The 20,649-nt window shown below is 46.7% G+C and overlaps 1 protein-coding gene and 1 long non-coding RNA gene across 4 annotated transcripts in view; one reads left to right on the forward strand and one right to left on the reverse strand.

The window, feature by feature from the left end:
• LOC118096779 (uncharacterized) overlaps positions 1 to 3,156 on the reverse strand; it is a 13,284-nt gene extending 10,128 nt beyond the window's left edge. The window contains exons 1-2 of one of the 2 annotated variants that reach the window (XR_004693970.2): positions 2,907 to 3,156; positions 1,077 to 1,221 (exon numbers count right to left, since the gene is read on the reverse strand). This is a non-coding gene — a long non-coding RNA (uncharacterized LOC118096779). Of the gene's footprint in view, positions 1 to 1,076; positions 1,222 to 2,881 lie in introns of both variants that reach the window. The other variant, XR_009556809.1, reaches the window with a different exon arrangement.
• An 85-nt stretch (positions 3,157 to 3,241) lies between these two features.
• Positions 3,242 to 20,649, forward strand: part of ST14 (ST14 transmembrane serine protease matriptase) — a 43,189-nt gene continuing 25,781 nt past the window's right edge. The window contains exons 1-2 of one of the 2 annotated variants that reach the window (XM_035138938.2): positions 3,242 to 3,767; positions 18,483 to 18,642. In XM_035138938.2, coding sequence (XP_034994829.2) covers positions 3,657 to 3,767; positions 18,483 to 18,642 — 271 coding nt within the window. In that variant the 5' untranslated portion in view covers positions 3,242 to 3,656. Of the gene's footprint in view, positions 3,768 to 14,739; positions 15,716 to 18,482; positions 18,643 to 20,649 lie in introns of those variants that run through there. The other variant, XM_035138937.2, reaches the window with a different exon arrangement.

The raw sequence follows: 20,649 nt of genomic DNA on the forward strand, positions 1-20,649 counted from the left end.
TACTATTTCCTCCTCCTATTTTACAAAAAAGCAGTGTAATGATATAATGCTGTAAGTTACTTTACTCAGTTTCCAGGATTGCAAAGTACTGGTTGTCTGTTGTCTAGTTCAGGAGTGTTCTGTGTTGAGGTAACACGGCACAGCTCCTTTGGGACTGACAGAGGGAAGTTTTGGCCAGTAGAAGCTGAAATTGTGTATGTTTGAATTGACCCTGATTTCCTGGTTAACTAATTAAAGGATATTTTTCACTGGAACCTGACTGGGCATTTAACTTGGCCTATCTCTTCCAGTCCAACTGCCTGAAGCAAAAGTGGACAAGCTTAGTCCTTTCTTCTGTGGTTTTTTGCTGTCTTTTTAAACCCACATTTACTTGTCAGGTGCATTTATACCCCTGACTTTCCACTGTTCTTAAGTGCTGTTGGTTACTTAAAAAAAAAATCAAACAGAGAACAGTTGGCAGGTAAAATTAAAAGTGGATCAGTGCAGTAAAATTCCCATCAGCCCAATAAGTGTTCTCAGGAACCAGAAGACAGAAAAACCAGTAGGAGAACACTTCAATCTCCCAGGACATTCTATACAAGATCTCAAAGTAGCTGTCTTACTACAAAAGAATTTCAGAAATAGACTGGAAAGAGAAGTTGCTGAATTGCAACTTATCACCAAGCTCAAAACCATGGAGGGACCTGGTTTGAACAGAGATATCGGGTTCTTATCTCATTATACATGATAAGCGATCTTCAGCCATCTCCACCCTTGCTTTTTCATGCAAAACCATTTGCAGTCGTTTCCGGTCATCAACAGCTATCAGTCAGTCAATCACCCATTTCCACCACCCTTCTGAGTGATCCCCCCATCCCCACCCCTCCCCACCCCTTCTCTACATAAGTGCCTGGAAACTTCCATTTCACTGTATCTGAAGAAGTGTGCATGCACACGAAAGCTCATACCAAAATAAAAACTTAGTTGGTCTTTAAGGTGCTACTGAAGGAATTTTTTTATTTTATAAAGATCCAAGAAATTTAACAGCAACAACCCCACCTTCAACAACTCCCCCCCCCAAAAAAAACCCCCAATACCTCATCCCAAGATTCTGTTCAGCAGCCTCAGCTTTTGTAGCTGGAGTCAGGGCCCTGCCCTCCCAGGCCAGGTGGAAAATATTTGCAATGCAGAGAGTAGGTCTTCCAGGACTCCCAGCCATGACGGTCCGGTGACCTCTGCTTCCTAGTGAAAAGGAACCAAAACCCAAGGAAGACCTTGTAAACCTGAAATGCAGCATCAATCACATGCTGTTAATAGTATTCAGCATCTGTTAGGGAGATCTTCATTTTATTTTTTCTTCAATATAGCAGAAGGGAGACTGAGAGAATCTAGAGGCTTATCTAAATTTATCTGGTGTGTGTGCATAGCAGAGATCAGAACTGGCCACTTTTTCTTGGCTACAGCTGTTTATATATCACTATTTGCTGTGGGACTGTGTTAATTTAGATATGGTTAATGATAACAATATGTGGGTGAACTAAGATAACTTGGCCCTTGTGATGGCTGTGACTTCAGACAAACAAATATCTGACTCACTAATTTGGCTTGTGATCAGAAGTTGTGATTGACTTTCACTGCTAGTGAGCGGCACTTCCATTTGTACCACCCCAAAACAGCATTTCCACTTAATATTTACAGAACAGTGGGGAGGTTTACAGGCTCTACAGGTGAAAACAGCCACTCTCAGGAACCCCATTCTGCTGTGCAAAACCATAAGCAAAACCATTATATATAGCAGGGAGCAGGAACTGAATGCTTTTAACAGCACTTTGTCCGTACAAATTTTCCTGTGTCTCCTAGCTGTTATGGAGGCTGGAGAAGGAATGAACTGGGCCTAGCAGTGTACCAGAGACCTCCTGAATGTATTAATGCACAAATACTGAACACCTAAAAGGAAATGAGGCAAACACCTGTCTCCTTTAGCAACTGCTACTTTTTCTGGAGTGCCAGCTCTTCAACAGCCTTGGCTTCTTTTTTACCATGCTCTTTTGTTCTGTAACACATTTCTTTGTTGCATATTCTTACTGTGCAGGGTAATTCTTGATTATTATTGTTTTGGGCTGCCGCTCCCAATGATTCACTCTTTCGTGTGCTCTTTGAACCTGAAGCCATCTTGCTGGCTAGCACACTGCCTCGCTAAGATCCCACTGGGATTTTAACACTGTTGGGAAATTACTCTTTGCAAGAGGCACATGGTCGTAGGTGGGCTGTGGGGCTGGTCCCATCAACAGACATCTGAGATCTGCACTGAGAACGCAGGGCCTTTATTCTGAAGTGCGTGCCACATAAACCACATCTGCACTATATACATCTAAAGCAGTTTCATACCACTTTGAACAGCCATAGCTTTCCCCAAAGAACCCTGGGAAACTGTAGCTTGCAAAGCATCCTGGGAACTGAGAGTCGTTAGGAGACTCCCTCAGGGCCGGATTTAGGTTTGATGAGGCCCTAAGCTACTGTAATGGGGCCCTTTATATGTCCACTTGTCCTTTGTCAACAACAAATTGTCACTTTTTTTGTGTTGAATATACGCTATATGTGGGGCCCATTACTTACATCATAGGAGCCTACACAACGCAAACACTGTTGCTGTATGTAGGTTTGTTTTATTTTATTTGGTTTTTTATCTTATATTTTGGAAGTGCACAAATTTCCTTTAAATTTTTTTTGGGCCCCCCAAGAGAGTGGGACCCTAAGCTATAGCTTGTTTAGCTTATGTGTAAATCCAGCACTGGCTCTCCTGCGTAGGATCAGGCAGCAGGCCTGCCACTGTTAGCACCAAGTTGTAAAATGGGCTTTCTTCCCAGCATACCTGCTTTACTCTGAGCCAGATCCCACTCACCCACTGGTCCATCTAAGTTGCTTACACTGGCTGGCAGCGCCTCTCCACAGTTCCAGGCGGGAATCTCTCCCAGTCCAACCTGGAGATGCTACTTGGGGGCTTGAACCCGGAGCCTTCTGCATGCCAAGCAGGTGCTCTCTTCCTCACGCCGCCAGCCAATCGCCTGCCCCGCAAGGATGCCGAGAGAAACCGGTGCGGGGGGGAGGGGGGACAGACACTGACTTCCTGCTCAGTTCACCTGCCGGGAAGGCGGGGCCAAGAGGCCCAGGTAAATCTGAAGCGCGCGAGCGAGCGAGCGCGCGCTCTTCCTGCGGCCCCACCCTTGAAACTGGCTACCTGCGGCGGAAGGGGCGACCCACAAGGAAGTTGCTGAGCGGGAGAGGAGGAGGGGAAGCGAGTCACCCAGCGCCCGGGAGAAAAGACCCAGCCAGCTGGGGAGAAGGAGTCACCATCGAGGCTGCAAGGGAGGAAGAAGAACACGACGCCTTCTCTTTTCGAAGAAAGTTGCTCGCTGCTTTCGACTCGCCGACGAGGATTGCTCCGGCCATGGCTTCTGGCTAAAGCCCCCACCCCCGCCCTTCCCCGCCGCGATTCTTCTTTTCTGTTTCACTGATCTAGCCAGGAAGAGATTGGGACATCTCCAAAGTGGGGATTCTCTCTGGAAACTTTTCTTGCCTTGCTTTCCTCTCGCTCTCTTCTCCCTCCCCCCCCCAATCGCACTTCATCATAAACTTTCCGTAAAAAAGAGAGAATAAAGCGGGGGGGAAATCTAAATATGAAGGATTACCGGCTTCCCAGCGAAGGAAAAATGAACATTTATCACCCACCTTCCGGGGCTCCACCGAAGGCGTATGTTTCAGGCCTAAAGTACAGCAGTAAATTGGAGGTAAGTACTTGTTTGGGAGATTTCGGAAGGGGGGGGAGAGAGAGATTGGAGTGGGTCATCTGTCCTCCCTTTCCAGATCTTGTGGATCATTCCCAGAAAATTGTACGGGACAGGAGTCTTTGGTGGCCAGTCTCTTTGCTGCTGTTGTCCTTACCTTTTCCCCAAGCTGTATCATGAAAAGTGAGAACGTTTAAGAGTTAATGACGGGGCCAGGATCGGGCCCCTTAAACGCGCGTTTCAGTGGGGCTTACTTGCGAGGAGTGGTGTGTGTGTGCGTGCGTGTGTTAGGATGGCAGCGTTTCACTAGAAGGGAAGAAAAGAAAGATTCCTCCTTTAGGGGGCTAGGCTTGTATCAAGTTCGGAGGATGAACTGCCTTGATCCTGTATGGCAGGAGTCAACTGGAAGGGACCGGCCATCTCTCTCCAAGAACTGTTAAAGCCTCAGCCTTTGCATGTTCTGGGACAGAGTAAGGCAATTGCGTTCATACAAGCTGGCTTTTGGTGGCCAGGGAAAGGGCAGACCAACTTTTATGAGGAAGAAAGAAAGCCATTCTATGGCCTTGGAAAGGATGCCGAGGTGCCACACTTTGAGCTCATCCTGGTGCCTGACATCACCTTGTTTTGAAGTGAGCAGTTTGGCAGTGGACCCTCTTGGGTTCCCCCATGTTGGGTGGCCAAACTTCCCCAAATGCAAAGAGGTGTTTTGTTTTTGTGCTGGAGATTTTGAAAAGCAAAGCTTGATGTCGGCGGCTGTGTGCTCAGCCTCAGATTCCATTTTAGTGGAGTGTCAAAAGCAGATTGTCCTTTCTTGGTCAGTTTTTCAGGGTGGCTTTAAAGTGTAGGTGCTGTAGATTAAAATTTGAGGTCTCTGCTGCAGATTTCCTTCCTGTTATGCTCTTTTGTGTAGCGCCAAAAAGGGTTAATTTGCCATCTCTTAAGGTCAGAGGCCTGGCTGTTCTTATTCAAGTAGACTTTCCAGTTGAGCCAGTGAACTGAGGACACCCGGCTGGTGGGTGAGGTCTGTGGAGGCCTCTCTATTATGTGGGAAGAGTGTGGGCTTTCCTTAATTAAAGCTAATCCTGTTTTTAAATGTGTAATTTTTTAAAATTAAAACTTGAACTTGGCTCCATTCAACCTTGCTCTTAAAATGTGCTGCGATGATCTGGACGAGACGAAATGTACTCTTTCCATTTGATCAGACTTTTAAAGATTATTGTGGATGATAAATGTGGAAGCCCATATCTCTCCTCAGCGCTTAGAACTACAAGACAAAAATGCAGGGCCAGTTCCAGGTGGGTTTTTGCTTTGAGGGGGTGGGGCTCAGTAAAATCGTCATCTTACATATGGGCCCCCGCCTTTCAGGCTTTCCGGGGGACAACGGCTGGGTTGATAAACCACCATTTAACATTTCCCACCGTGCCATGGAGGGCAGATAAATTGGGGAAAATCCATATACATATTATTATTTAGCTGTGATTCCTGCATTGCAAGGAGTCGGAATACGTGACCCTTGGAAATCCCTTCCAACCTTGCAATTCTATCATCATTATCATCATCATCATCATCATCATCATCATCATCATCATCATCGTTTTAGAGTATATTCTTCCTTTCTCTTCATTGCACAGTCCCAGGCCCGGTTTCAACTATTTAAACATACAGTCTTAAAAGTGATTAAAACAAATTGCAGTCAGTATACATGGTAGGTCCTTATATATACACACCGTGTCAAGGCCAGAAGAAAGGGTTGTATCTTTAGGGAGGAGATTGCAAAGCCCAGGGGCAGCTATAAATAATGCCTCCCCCCCCCCAATTTCTGATGCCTGAGAAAATACCAAGCAGAAACTACCATTTGCTGATCTTAACACCTGTGAGGGGCTGCTGGGGGGAACTCAAAATGGCAGCTGCCCAACCTAAAGATGGGAGGTGGCGGCAGCAGCAGCAGCAGCAGCAGGGAAGATACCTTTAAAAAATGGGGAGCTGCCATCTTGGCACCACCACGATCAATATCCCTTTACACTGGATTCCCCCCCCCCCCCGAAACGGTGGGAGGGAACAGATAATCTTTGCAGAAGCCTCACTGGATGCCTCTGGTTTCCTTTCTCCTCTTCCTTCCTCAAAACTCCTACTGCTGTTGGCAAACCTCCCCTCCAATACATAAAAGCATCCCAGAGGACTGTAGCAGCTGAGGGTACATCCTCTCTGCTTCTTCTTTCTTAAAAGCAAGCAACATACCTGTCCAAATAAAGTCAATCCCTGTGGCCTGAATGAATTGTGTACCTGAAGCAAACTTGTGTCGATGGCTTGCTATTTTGGCATAACCTATGATCAAATGCTATGCATATTTACGCAGTAGTAAACCCTACAATATTAGGGGACTTGCTCCCAGATAAGTGTGCAGCCTTACTGCACAATCCTGTGTTTTACTCAGAAGTAAGCCCTGCTGAGCTCAATGAAGCTTACTCCTAGGTAAGCAGGTTTTAGGATTGTATATGAAATGTATGAAGTGGCTTTATACTGAATCAGACCAATGGTTAATCTAGATCAGTACGGTAGTGTCTGCACTGACTGGCAGTGGCCCGCCAGGGTTTCAGGCAAGGGAGTCTTTCCCCAGCCTTAGCTGTAGATGCTGGGAATTGAACCTGAGGGCTTCTGCATGCAGGACAGATGCTCTACCACTGAGCAACACTCCCCCCCCTTAGCTGTAGCCCTTCCCCCATACTTTAGGAAGAGGCTAGAAGCTGTTCCTTTGCTTTGATCTTACTGTATTTCCTGTCTCATTCCTGACTCTGCTTTCATTATAAACTTGGAATTAGGTTCAGTTCCTTTAAAAAAAAAGATGTAACATTAAATGCAGCTCAAAATGTTGTTCTGCATTCCAGCATAAAACCAGGAAGGGGCTCATCTCTACAGCACAATTTATTTTATAAAATTATGAACACATTCAGCTTGAGATTTTGCTGAAGCTTGAAAAGCCACCTGATGAATTTCTTGGTGCTGTGGCCAGTCCATTTTTAAAAAGGAAAAAGAAAAACTTGGTAAAAAATATCCTTCAGGCTTCAGTATATTGAGAGAGATAGCTCTGTCTCTCTTTTGCCCCCTCTCCAGTTTGTGCTTTGTGATGGTGAGTCATTGATGAAGCAGTGATGAAGATCCTTCAGCTTGATGACTAGGGATGTTGACACTTTCTTTTCTCCTAACTGGGTTCTTACAAAATTCCCCTTCCCTTATGAAAGCCAGCAGGGAATTTTAGTTTTCAACAGCATCTCAGTAAGATGTCAGTTTTAGTTGGCCTAGTGAAGCCCAAGGGATTTGATCTTTGCAAATCCCTGTCCAGAAATTACCTGATTTGTTCAACTCTGAATGGGGTGAAGATTGGGGCTATCCACCCCAAAGTATCAAAACACATACCCGGTATTTTGAGGGGCATTTTAGTTTGGTAGATCATAGTGGGAACAGAACAGATTTATGGGGTAAAAACAGACTAAGGTCACCTATGCAATATACATTTAAAGTATGCCCACTCCAAAAATCCTGGCAACTGAGATTTACAGAGCTACAGTTCCCAGGAGTCTTTGGGAGGAAGAAATGTGTCATGGAACAGATTTCACCTCTTCCCAAGTTTACTATGCTTTTTTGAGTGTTTGGTTTTAATACATTTTATTTCTTTTTATTTACTCTGCCTTTACATTTAAAATTGCTTAGTTATTGCAAATGAGCAATAACTAAGAAGAAGTCTTCTAAAATAGCCACACACAAAAACACCAAGTGGCAAATAACTTGAAGCACTTTCCTTCTGTGTTTTTTTACTTTGCCCTGTGCTGTTAATTATTCACCTTTATATTCTTTCCTTCTTCCAAGATACACAAGCTATATATACACAGGAGCCAGTGTGGTGTAGTGACTAGAGAGCTGGACTAGGACCTCTGAGCCCAGGGTTCGAATCCCCACTCAACCACAAAGCTTACTGGGTGAACTTGGACCAGCCACCCACTCTTAGCCTGACCTATCTCATGGGGGGGAGAATGGGGCTTTGTGAGGATAGAATTAAGAGGAAGCGATGTATGTATGCCACCTTGAGCTCCTTGGAGGAAAGGTGAGATATAAATGCAATAATTAAATAAATACAGATTGCCCTCCTCGTCTTCTCAACAATCCTGGGAGGTAGCCTAGGCTGAGATGAGGTGATTGGTCCAAGGCTACCCAGTGAACATCATGCCCAGGCCAGAGATTTTGGGTCTCATCCTAGGCAGGGCTGTGACCCAGCTGCACAAACTGCCTTTTTCTAAGCTGAAAGAACCAGCAGGCCGGCTGGCCAAAGTATTTAAATGCAAAATACCTTTACAGTGCTGCAGAGCATCTGTCTTCTCATAAATTCTTACAGCCACCCTGTAAGAAAGGCCAGTATTATTACTGGGCTTGTGTTGCAAATGCAGAGCTGTGTCTGCAAACTAGCAGCATGTTGCTGATCACCTACCGGTAACCAATGGAGACCTTAGGCAGCAAGGACTTTGTGGCCAGTGGAAGCACATTATTTACAGCTGTAGCCCTGTGATACCTGGAAGTAAACCTCATTGGACTAAGTGGGATTTCCTTTGGAGTATAGAAGAACAACAACAACAACAACAATAATAATTTGTTATTTATACCCCACCCATCTGGCTGGGTTTAAGATTGCTCTGTGTGCAGCACACAGCCCTCCAGATCTCCCCCCCCCCCACACTCTTACAGCACGTTCTGCAGAGTCCTTTGACCTCCTACACACTGTCCAAAAACACAGAGCTTTCAAATGCGTAGACGGAGAGCCTTGATGGTGTCATTTTTGATACTCCCTGACCTGCCTCATCTTGTCTGCCATGGGGAAGGGAGGCTGGCCTTTGCTTAGTTCCGCATTGTAACTTGCACACCCAGAATGTAAACAGACTCTTCTGCAAAGTAGAGGGGGGCAGGGAGGACTGTTTGCTTGCAGAAGATGGATATGGATTGCGATCAGGTTTGTTTGGGGCTCTTTAACCCTTTATTTACATATATATATATAATCTCATTGCGTTTGGGAATAATAATAATAGGTAAAGGTAAAGGGACCCCTGACCATTAGGTCCAGTCGTGGCCGACTCTGGGGTTGCGGCGCTCATCTTGCGTTATTTGCCGAGGGAGCCGGCGTACAGCTTCCAGGTCATGTGGCCAGCATGACAAAGCCGCTTCTGGTGAACCAGAGCAGCGCACGGAAACGCCGTTTACCTTCCTGCCAGAGCGGTACCTATTTATCTACTTGCACTTTGACATGCTTTCGAACTGCTAGGTTGGCAGGAGCAGGGACCGAGCAACGGGAGCTCACCCCATTGCGGGGATTTGAACTGCCGACCTTCTGATTGGCAAGCCCTAGGCTCTGTGGTTTAACCCACAGCACCACCCGCATCCTAATAATAATAATAATAATAATAATAATAATAATAATAATATGTGTTAACTACTGGTTAGGATCAAAATCTCCTGTTGGTGCCTGGGCACTTTTTAATGCGTTGTTGCATTAAAGTGTACACCATCAAATATAATGTGTGAATGTGACAAATGGGTGTTTAAAAAGCCATGAGTTGATCTGCATGCTTGCCAGAGAGCCAGGACTGGCCCCTAACTTCCTGTTGAGTGTACTTGCTGTGGTAAACCCAGGTTTGTTGCTATGTAAGTGTCGAGAGTGGGCAAACCCACACGCTATGTGCAGCAAAGAATTGGAGGAAGGACTTTGTTCATAAGCACCTGTCTCTAAGTCTGATCAGCCTTATCTAGAACGAGCAGAGGGAGAGAAGGGGAGGAGGGCCACTCCATCGGTCCTATAGAAATATTAGCTCCTTTATGGTTTCTCCTCTGCTTGAACTACTTCCACCCTAGCTGGTTGTTTGTAGGCAGTGCTTTCTTTTCTGGGGGGACGCAGGGGTACACATACCCCCTACCAGGCATGGCCAAACGTGGCCCTCCAGCTGTTTTGGGACTACAGTTCCCATCATCCCTGACCACTTGCCCTGTTCGCTAGGGATGATGGGAGTTGTAGTCCCAAAACAGCTGGAGGGCCAAGTTTGGCCATGCCTGCGCCTACACATTTTGTGAATCTTAAATTTGGCCTCATTGAGGGGGCAGTATTTCAATATGAGTAGGAAAATGAGAGTACCCCTAAACATTTTTTTAAAGAAAAAAACCACTGCTTGTAGGAATTCTGACTCAGAACCTGCCTGTTTGCTTCTCCTCCTCTCTGTCTTTATATTTGTTATGCAATCTGGGAACCCTTTTGACTGAACAGTACAAGTGCATTCATTTTTTAAAATCAAAACAAAACAATTTCAACAATCCTTAGAATAAATCTGGCAGATCAGTATTTTATGGCTACAGGGAGAGGGCTCCGAGACTTAACACAGCTTCCCTGACAAGGCAGTTCTACACATGTTTACTGAGAAAGTAAGCCCCGCTACGCTCAGTGGGGCTTACTCCCAGGTAAGTGTACATAGGGAGTTGTGGGCTGTAGGCCTGATGAACTCGTGTTGGAGGTGAGGACTTCCTTGGTCCAGAGTACAACTTTTGCTGCTGGCACAGTCCCTGAAGTAGGATTATCATGGTTAATCTTTACAACAAACCAGCTTTATGATCGATCAAGATTGCACTCTTTGTATTGCAGGTTGGGTGGTGCAGAGTCTGACCGTAATTGATTTATTTATTCAATTTCCAGAACTTCACTTCTTTACTGCCCAATAATAACCGAATCTCTCTTGACAGATTCCAATAAAGGTTAAAAATATTAGAGTCATGGGAGATGGAGGGCACCACGTGGGTCATCTAGTCCAACCCCCTGCAGTTCAGGAATCTTTTGCCTAATGTGGAGCTTGAACTCACAACCCTGAGCTTAAGAGCCTCATAATCTGCTGACTAAGCTGTCCATTTTAACATGGAATAAAAACAGAGCAATGCAAAACCAGAATAAAAACAACATGGCAGGTCATAAACCTGCAGTGAGATTTGAACTGGATAGCTGGCATTTTTGACTCTCTTTCTGTCCCCCTGTCCTCCCCCCCCAACCCCCCCTAAATTCCTGGCATTATAATCCAATGCTGCCATGGGGATTTCTATGAAAAAGTGATGGACAAACTTCCGTTTCTCGGAACTTGCTCTTTTCCTCCTCTCTCCCAACTCCTTTTCCTTTTGTGTCGTGCCTTTTTAGATTGTCATCCCAAGGGCAGGGACTCCTTTATGATTGTCATAATACTTGAAATAAACTTGCTGACTGCATATAGAAACAGTGATGTCAGCATTCCTCGTGTGTGTGTATCGATTGCTACACCCCCTGCCCCTTGTTTCGGGATGCCTGCAAAGAGGCTGGCACAGTCACACGCTGGATAGATCGGAAACTGACTTCTGCGTTTGCCGTTTCCCTTTTCCCCTTTAGGAAAGAGTTGAGCAAACTTTACACCTCAGTTTGCTTGAGAAGTACTAGCCCGAACATGATCTGTCCTCTTCACCCCTCTCTGGCTGTAGTTGGAATCTCCTAAATTCTTTGGTTCCTTCCTCCTCTGGCCTCTTCCCTCCAACAACAACAACAAAAAAAGCAAATAGAAAGTTTTTCACCCTTTCTACTCATGGTCATCCAATGGTGAGATATTCAGAACAGGCAAGAGAAAATACTTATTTAGCACATAGTCAAATTATCGAATTAGCTACTGCACAATGTGGTCCAACTCAAGACAGCTTTGAAAAGGGCTTAAGACGAATTCATGGGGGATAAGGCGGGTGGCGCTGTGGGTTAAACTACAGAGCCTAGGGCTTGCCGATCAGAAGGTCGGCGGTTCGAATCCCTGCGATGGGGTGAGCTCCCGTTGCTCGGTCCCAGCTCCTGCCAAGCTAGCAGTTCGAAAGCACATCAAAGTGTAAGTAGATAAATAGGTACCGCTACAGTGGGAAGGTAAACGGTGTTTCCGTGTGCTGCTCTGGTTCTCCAGAAGCGGCTTTGTCATGCTGGCCACATGACCCGGAAGCTGTACGCCGGCTCCCTCGGCAAATAACGCAAGATGAGCGCTGCAACCCCAGAGTCATCCGTGACTGGACCTAATGGTCAGGGGTCCCCTTTACCTTTTTAAGGCGACCAGTGGCTGCTAGTCATGCTGGTTGTACATAGTATCCAGAATTGGAGGCAGGATGCTTCCAAATACCAATTGCTGAGTGATAGAGGGCTGTTGCTCTTGGAGTCTTGCTTATCGGCTTCTCATCAGCACCTATGAGCAGGAGGATGGGAGAAGGGATAATACTTGCCACAATGACAAGGCAGGATGCAACATGCAAATGATCTGAAAAGTCAGAATTAAAGAGCCTGTGCTCTATCTCAGGACCTAGAGAAATGAGAGCAGGGATAGCCAACATTGCTTCCTCCAGGCATGGATGGAACTGCGTCTCCCATCGACCCTGACCATTGGCTATGCTGGCTGGGGCTGATGGGAGTTGTAGTTCATCAACATCTGCCAAGGCACCATCTTGATGATTTTGACTCTCACCCCTCTAGGTACTGAGTTGCCATTCTGGCTAGCCCTTTGTGGGTGGCTACCCAAGGGGCGTAGCATGGGGGGCAGTACCAGGGGGGTTGTGGCCTCGGGCTCTGACAATGGGTGTTACACCACTGAGCTACTCTCATGCTTTTTTCTAAGCTAGAGGATCTGAAACTGTTGTCTGTGGACCACGAGTGGCCTGTGAGCTTCAATAACTTAGCCCATGACATAAAATCCTAGAATTGTTGGGTCATCTAGTCCAACCCCCTGCAACACAGGAATCTTATTTGCCCAACGTGGGGCTCGAACTCACAACCCTGAGATTAAGAGCCTCATGCTCTGCCGAGCGAGCTGTCTGTGCATTTGTGGCTGAGTATGGGAGACCACTCACCCATCTTATTAAAAGTTTCTAATGATTTTTAGGAACTTTCTTGGGAAAGATGGAGGGCACTAGGAGAAGGGGACGACAGGACAAGATGGTTGGACAGTGTTCTCGAAGCTACCAACATGAGTTTGACCAAACTGCGGGAGGCAGTGGAAGACAGGAGTGCCTGGCGTGCTCTGGTCCATGGGGTCACGAAGAGTCGGACACGACTAAACGACTAAACAACAACAAATGATTTTTAATTGTCTTCTCATTGCATCTTTTATTTCTTATGTTGCATTCCATTGCATTACAGTTTGAATTCCTCGGAATGCAAATTGTAATGCAGGATAAGGAACAAAAGACACGGCTACACAATTAAAAATCTTGCTGCACCTAGCGTGGCGCGTTGCAATCATTACAGGGGGCAGGAAACCCATTCAGTGGTCTGTCAAGACCTCCAGTCGTTTTCAAGTGGTCCATACCAAGGGGTGGGGGAAAAGGTTTGGGAGACCCTGTTCTAATTCAAGCAATATCAGCTGGGTGACTCTGTGGCTGGAGACCTTCAGTTGGCCTTGGGTGTCACTGAATCAGATCCTGGGAGCAGCATGGAAGAAGAAAAGGGCAGTTCCTTCCCTCTGGCTAAGCCTCTAAACTTGTCTGGAATGGCTTTCGCTGACCAACTTACCGGTGCTTCACATATGGCCTAACTTGGACATATTTCCTCTGTGTTTCATTTGAGGTCTGAGTCATCAAAGGGATAAGTAACAAACAGGGTTGAATGAAACCAGACTTACGCAACAGCAGCGTGAGAGGACTCTCTCTCTCTCTCTCTTGGAGAAGGAAGTGAGCCCTGAGTAAATGATTAGAGGCAGTGAAAGAGGAGAAGAGGCAGCTGCCTTATGCAAAGTTAAACCCCCTGTCCCCATCTAGCTTAGTGTTCTCTGCTCTGATTGGCAGCAGCCAGCCAGGATTTCCAGGGCCATCCCAAGCATGTTGGGCGCCTTGGTGCGGAGATCGCTCCGGTGCCCCCGCCCCATTTCTTGTCGCCACCCAGCCTACCCCTAGAGCCAGCCCTGAGGATTTCAGGCAGGCTTTTTATCCCAGCACCTCCTGCAGTTGTCAGCAATTGAACTTGGGACTTTACTTCATGCAAAGCCCTTCCCTGATACTGTACTTTGATTTAGGCAGGGGATACAGTCTCCCAGTGGGCTCTGGCCAGTGGCAGAACAGAGGCCAGGCCTGTTTTCCTTCTGCTTTCTTGCCGACAGGAAGATGCCTTACATTGAGTGAGTCCATTGATGCACCTAGCCAAGTACAGTATTGTCTTTCCCCAGATATAAATTGTGAAGGTTCCCAGGTGGATTATATTCTCTCTAAGCCAAAACCAACCTTACAGGCCGGTAGTGCTTTCAATAAATAATAAAAAATAAAAATTGGCCGTGCTTCCAATATTTATTGTACAATGTAGGGAAGGCTGAAACAAACGATGCCGGTAAATTCAAAAACAACCATTTGGCAGAAACTGAATAAATTCAATATTGCAAGATAAGTCAATAAATTTAGGCTCAAGTATATAAATAACAATATATATACGTATATAAATAACAAAGGGATGCGGGTGGCGCTGTGGTCTAAACCACAGAGCCTAGGGCTTGCTGATCAGAAGGTCGGTGGTTCGAATCCCTGTGACGGGGTGAGCTCCTGTTGATCAGTCCCTGCTCCTGCCAACCTAGCAGTTCGAAAGCATGTCAAAGTGCAAGTAGATAAATAGGTACCACTCCAGCGGGAAGGTAAATGGCATTTCCGTGCACTGCTCTGGTTCACTAGAAGCGGCTTAGTCATGCTGGCCACATGACCTGCTGCCTGCGGACAAACGCCGGCTCCCTCGGCCTATAGAGCGAGTTGAGTGCGCAACCCCAGAGTTGTCCGCGACTGGACCTAACGGTCAGGGGTACCTTTACCTTTATATATAAAAAAGAGTAAACCGAGAGTTCTGGTATGGTCCCCTGAAAGTTTCCCCAACCTGGAACCTTCCAGCTGTTGTGGATGGCATTTCCCATCAGATCCAGGCAGCACAGCTGTGCTGATGGGTGATGCAGTGCAAAACATCTGGAGGGCACCAGGTGAGTGTGGAGGGGGAAGGCTGCTCTGCCCTTTCAGTGGCTCCCAAGAGCAGTTCTGTGCTCGGAATGGCTTTGCCACGGAGGACAGTTACGCAGCTGTGGTTTGGGAGCCCAGTTCCTCCTTGATCCCTGCATGCTTCCTCCTCTGGTTTCTTAGTGGTGGAAGAAACACACGGCCCTCCGTATGCTTTTGAACCACAACCCACACCACCCCCAGCGACTGATCATGCTGCCTTGAGCTGCTGGGGGAGTCCAACCACATTATTATTATTTTATTTTTATATCTATAGCCTGTCTTTTTCAGGGACTTGAGGCGGCTTACGGATCAAATAGAAACAGTTAAAAACATAGGAAAACAACAGCAATACCTTTATAGAACTAAAATGATATCTAAGTATAAATGATGGATTAAAAGCGTCCAGATAATTACAATAAAAACAGCACGGTGAAGCATCTGGTCGGCCACAGATTGACCTGTAAATCAACCATTTCCTGTAGCAATGCTTGGCCACAGCTGCAGAACCCTGGCGGCTTGCCTTGTATTCAGGTCCGTTGGTCACAAGCTGCGGACAGACAGAGCAGCCGAAAATAAAGTCATTGTGCAAGGCCCGGCTGCTGTTCTTGCTCATCCGGCGCTGAATGACTTGGTTTTGCATGAACAGCAGAGGTCTCAGTTCACTAAGGCACTAAGTTTTGCTCAGCCACACAGCTCCGAGTGAGGATTAAGGCGTTCAAATCCGAGTCCTCAGGGAAAAAAGGTGGGATTGAAGAATGGATTTAAAAGAAGAGATAGAAATGGGAACCTGCCAAGAGAGCAATGCTCTGCCTCCACGGCCAGAGGCAGTAAATCAACTGAATGCTGGGAGCTGGAAACCACCGGCAGTGGAGGGGAGAACGCTCTTGTGTTTGAATTCTGCTTGTGGGTTTCCCTTGGAGGTACAGTATGTGGTTTGGCCGCTGTGAGAGCAGGGATGATGGACTAGATGGGCCATTGACTTGTTCCAGCAGGCTCTTTGGATGTTCTTAGAAAGGAGGATGTAGGGTTCTGTCTTGCTTCTAAGAAAGTGCACCGGGCAAAAGGGGAAGGCAGGGAGCGGGGAGAGACACTCTGATCTTTTTCAGTCAGCTGTAAGTTGCTGACTTCACAGGCGGAAGTCTGTCACCTTGGAGCTGTGGACGCCAAAAGTGCAAGCCACGAGTGAGGCGTGACACGCCTGGCTGAGCCGGCCTGACTTGGTTCTGCTCCACAGGTGCTGCTTGAACAGGGATGGGCAGGAGCAGCCCAGAAAAGGAACACGGAAGTCCCCGAAACTCTTGCAGAAAGTGTGTGAGCAACACGTTTTGTTCCGCCGCACTTTCTGGGGATGAGTGTGTGTGCCTTCTGGGGGCCAGATTCTTTGTTCACAGTTTCAAGGTTGTAGACATGAAAGGGGAGTGGTTCCCCCCCCCCTCATTTGACGGCTGTTTTCCTGTAGGGTTGCTGCTTTTTAAGCCGGTGTGGCCTAGAGGGATGCAGGTGGTGCTGTGGTCTAAACCACAGAGCCTAGGACTTGCCAATCAGAAGGCTGGCGGTTCGAATCCCCGCGGCGGGGTGAGCTCCCGTTGTTCGGTCCTAGCTCCTGCCCACCTAGCAGTTTGAAAGCACATCAAAGTGCAAGTAGATAAATAGGTACCGCTCCTGCGGGAAGATAAACGGTGTTTCCGTGCGCTGCTCTGGTTCACCAGAAGTGGCTTAGTCTTGCTGGCCACATGACCCAGAAGCTGTCTGCGGACAAACGCCGGCTCCCTCAGCCTATAGAGCGAGATGAGCTCCACAACCCCAGAATTGTCCGCGACTGGACCTAATGGTCAGGGGTACCTTTACATTTACCTTTAGCCTAGAGGGAGGAATGAAGAATTGGCAAGCCCCAAGTTTGTTTGTTTTTGCTTATTTGTCACGAGTTTAATGTGGCCTTGGTCAAACGGATGGGTTCTCTCTTTGTCCTCCTCCCCTTTACAACAGGTATGGGGTGGGGTGGTTTTTGCAGCTTGATGGCCACATTCCCTTCTGAGAACTTCCTGGGGGCCACATGGCCATGGTAGGCAGGGCCAGGGGCAAAAATGGGTGGAGCAATTGGTGTGCATTTTACCTTTACCTCTACTCTCTCGCACGCCTTTTTCTCTGGCACAAGCCAGAAGTTCAGGGACATTCCAGCCAGTGTGGTTGAATAATCGGACTTAGCTCTGTGAGGGAAATAGGGGCTTGCAGTTTCTAGTTTTCTAGTAGTGTTCCCTGAAAAGGGTCCCGTTCCTCAGGCTGGTTGTAAAAAAGGCAGTCAGGTAAAGCCTGGCTGATGGTAGACTGAGCATCCATGTACTCTAATGGAACAGCCTCGGTTGTTTCTAATGCTTATCAAAAATTTGGACTGTTTTTCACGATCCTGGGTCAACTATTCACTACACAAAGGTGATATTACTTCCTCTTTATCTGCCTTTTCTCTGTCTGCTGTAAAGCTAGAACTTCAGCCGGGTTGAGGGCTGGCTTTAGCTTTAGGGCACACAAAAGGGAAGAAGTCATTTTTCAAGCAGCGCATGAATAACCTGCGGAACTCCCTGCCATTTGATGTGATGGGCGCTGTCTTACATCGTTTTCTATTTCTTGTTTTAATTATTTTTGGGGGAGGGGGATGAAAGGAAAATAGATTTGTCACTGTTTGTACGATAGCTAGATGTAATTGTTCCTTTACAGTTTTTTACTCTGACATGTCTCTTAGGTATTTCGTGGACAACGATTCATGAATTGAATCAAATTTAATTTAAAAAATGGAACTCACATGGGCAAGGGCTGTATACCTTCTGGTTTCCTCCCTGCCGCACTTCAAGGCACTTTGTTGCCTTCTTGCCTTGCTTGGGAGCCTCGAGGATCGTGCTAGGAAAAGGAATTTCGACTAGTCCCCGGCCCTCTCCCCAACCTCCAGATGTTTTGTCTGGGTCTGCTAGGAGCTGTGGTTCAAAACAACTGGATATCTCTGGATTTGGGGAGAGATCTTTTAGCCCAGGCATCCCCAAACTGCGGCCCTCCCATGATCCCTAGCTAACAGGACCAGTGGTCAGGGATGATGGGAATTGTAGTCCAAAACATCTGGAGGGCCAAAGTTTGGGGATGCCTGTTTTAGCCGGATTTCCACAATGGTATTCCTTGCATGTAGGTAAAAGTAAAGGGACCCCTGACCATTAGGTCCAGTCGTGACCGACTCTGGGGTTGCAGTGCTCATCTCGCATTATTGGCCAAGGGAGCTGGCGTACAGCTTCCAGGTTATGTGGCCAGCATGACAAAGCTGCTTCTGGCGAACCAGAGCAGCGCACGGAAACACTGTTTACCTTCCCGCTGTAGTGGTACCTATTTATCTACTTGCACTTTGACATGCTTTCGAACTGCTAGGTGGGCAGGAGCTGGGACCGAGCGATGAGAGCTCACTCCCTTGTGGGGATTCGAACCGCCGACCTTCTGATCAGCAAGCCCTAGGCTCAGTGGTTTAACCCACAGCGCCACCTTGCATGTAGAGAGATTCATAAATTCAATACACAGTAATGATTGGCTGAGCTCCCCTATTCCAGCAGCGGAATATATTGGGCTGGCCCTGTCCTTGGGTTTGGGGACCTGCAGGAGTACATGGACACCTTGTTGGGATGGCAGCCTGATTCTGTGTTTGCTTCGCCCTAGGATATGAACGGCCTGGAAGAAGGCTTGGAGTTCCTCCCCACAATGAACGCCAAGAAGGTGGAGAAGAGGGGTCCCAAGCGCTGCATAGTGGCGTTAGCCATCGTCCTGGTCTGCCTCCTCCTCTCCCTGCTTGCCGGGTTCCTGGTTTGGCACTTTAGATGTAAGTGAGCCCTGGTTTACAAGGTGTGGGGTTGCCATATCGTATTATGATTACTGTATATTTATTTAGATCTTGGCTTTTTGCCCAGACTGGGATTCAAGGCAGGCTTACAAAAATGAAGCAAGACAGCTAAAATGCAGAACGCTAAAAACATATAAAAGATCATCATTAAGGGAAAAAAACAATTCGACGCTGATAGAATCAAAACAATATAAAAAACTAATCTACTGAAATACAGGTAATACAAACAAACACAAACAAACAAACAAACAAACAGACAGTGCAGCGCTATTAAAAGCCCTTTCCTTCAAAAAACAGTCAGTTATGAAAACCTCCTGCCTTTTAAAGATATTGGAAGAAGGAGAGGAGAAACCACAGTTCAATAAATAAAGCTTTTTGCCACCTTTAAAATTTCCACTCTCTGTTACAAGGACACATCGGAGCAGACCGGGAATATCATCTGTCCTCAATAGGCAACCCCACCAATTAAAACATTTCCCTTGGTGGATCAGTTGGCCAAAGCTTTAGTTTATTGACCTGTTGACTAAGCCAATTTAAACTTAAAATCCAGCCGAGTCACTGCGTGAGCAGAACAACAACTGCTCATGCTGTGGAACTTCCACCCCCTTGTGTCCCCCATGGGCCCCCAAACCTGCTATGGAGTTTTCCCCAACACTTCAGAGTGGGATTCAGATGTATATGTCCATTGTATATCTGATATACAGTTAGTTCTAAAAACAATTACGGTTGTAAAAACAAGTAAAACCATACTAGCCAAAGCAGAAGAACGTAGATTCAATCACCAGGCATGTGTGTGTGACACACAAAATTAGGTGACTGTTGGCTGCATGTGGCAGAAGTTGTATAACGCCACAATTTGGGAAAGAGAAATGTAACTTGAAGAAGACTATTGATTTTATTATTCATAAGCACCAGCAATGTGCATAAGCTAATAGTGGTCTTCGCCCCAAGGAGCTTGCACTCCAGATTAGTGTTTCCCATCCTTTTCCAGGGCCCTGCCCCCTGGGTTTCAGAAATTCATCCCCAATGCCCTCCACTCTACCCTATGAAAAGCACGATTCAGAATACAGTGGTACCTTGGAAGTTGAACAGAATCCGTTCCGGAAGTCCATTCGACTTCCAAAACTTTTGGAAACCCAGGCGTGGCTTCCGATTGGCTGCAGGGAGCTCCTGCAGCCAATCGGAAGCTGCGCCGGACGTTCGGGTTCCAAAGAATGTTCACAAACCAGAACAGTCACGTCTGGATTTGCGGCGTTTGGGAACCAAAACATTCGACTCGCAAGGTGTTTGGGATCCAAGGTACGACTGTAGTGGTTTGCGTGACCCTCTAAAGAAGAGAATAACACGTTGAAATGAAAAACATTAGCAATTAATTGCACATTTATTTGAAATCCAATGAAAACAATTTGGTTTAATCAATTCTCCAAAAGGGGTGAACTTGATCCAGTGAGACCAGCTCTTCAAATTTTGATAGTCATTGACACCTCCAGCTGTTGCCCCCTTGCCCTCTTAGCAGCCCCCTAGGGCAGGCATAGGCAACCTTGGCTCTCCAGATGTTTTGGAACTACAACCCCCATGATCCCCAGCTAACAGGGATCATGGGAGTTGTAGTTCCAAAACATCTGGAGAGCCAAGGTTGCCTATGCCTGCCCTAGGGAATCCCACTGCCCACTCTGGGAACCACTGGCCTAGATCTTAAAAGCTGGAGAAGTGAACAAGTGGAATTGCGGAAATGAAGAGGCCAGGACTGAGTGTGATTGAATGCAGTTAACCATACGTAAGCTATGGGTTGAATCCAGTGCTAGTCGTACCAAGGAGTTGACCCACTGAAATTAATGGGCATGACTACCTTTCCTCCATTACATTTATTCTGAATAGAACTTTTTTTTATTCAGTCCCTTGATTCTCTTGATGATGGAGACACGCAAGCAGGGTCCTGGCTCTCCCTACCTGGTGCCGTTACATTTTGCATCCAAAAAGTTACAT

The sequence above is a fragment of the Zootoca vivipara genome, chromosome 15, assembly GCF_963506605.1.
Source record: "Zootoca vivipara chromosome 15, rZooViv1.1, whole genome shotgun sequence".
In the NCBI taxonomy this organism is placed as follows: domain Eukaryota; kingdom Metazoa; phylum Chordata; class Lepidosauria; order Squamata; family Lacertidae; genus Zootoca; species Zootoca vivipara.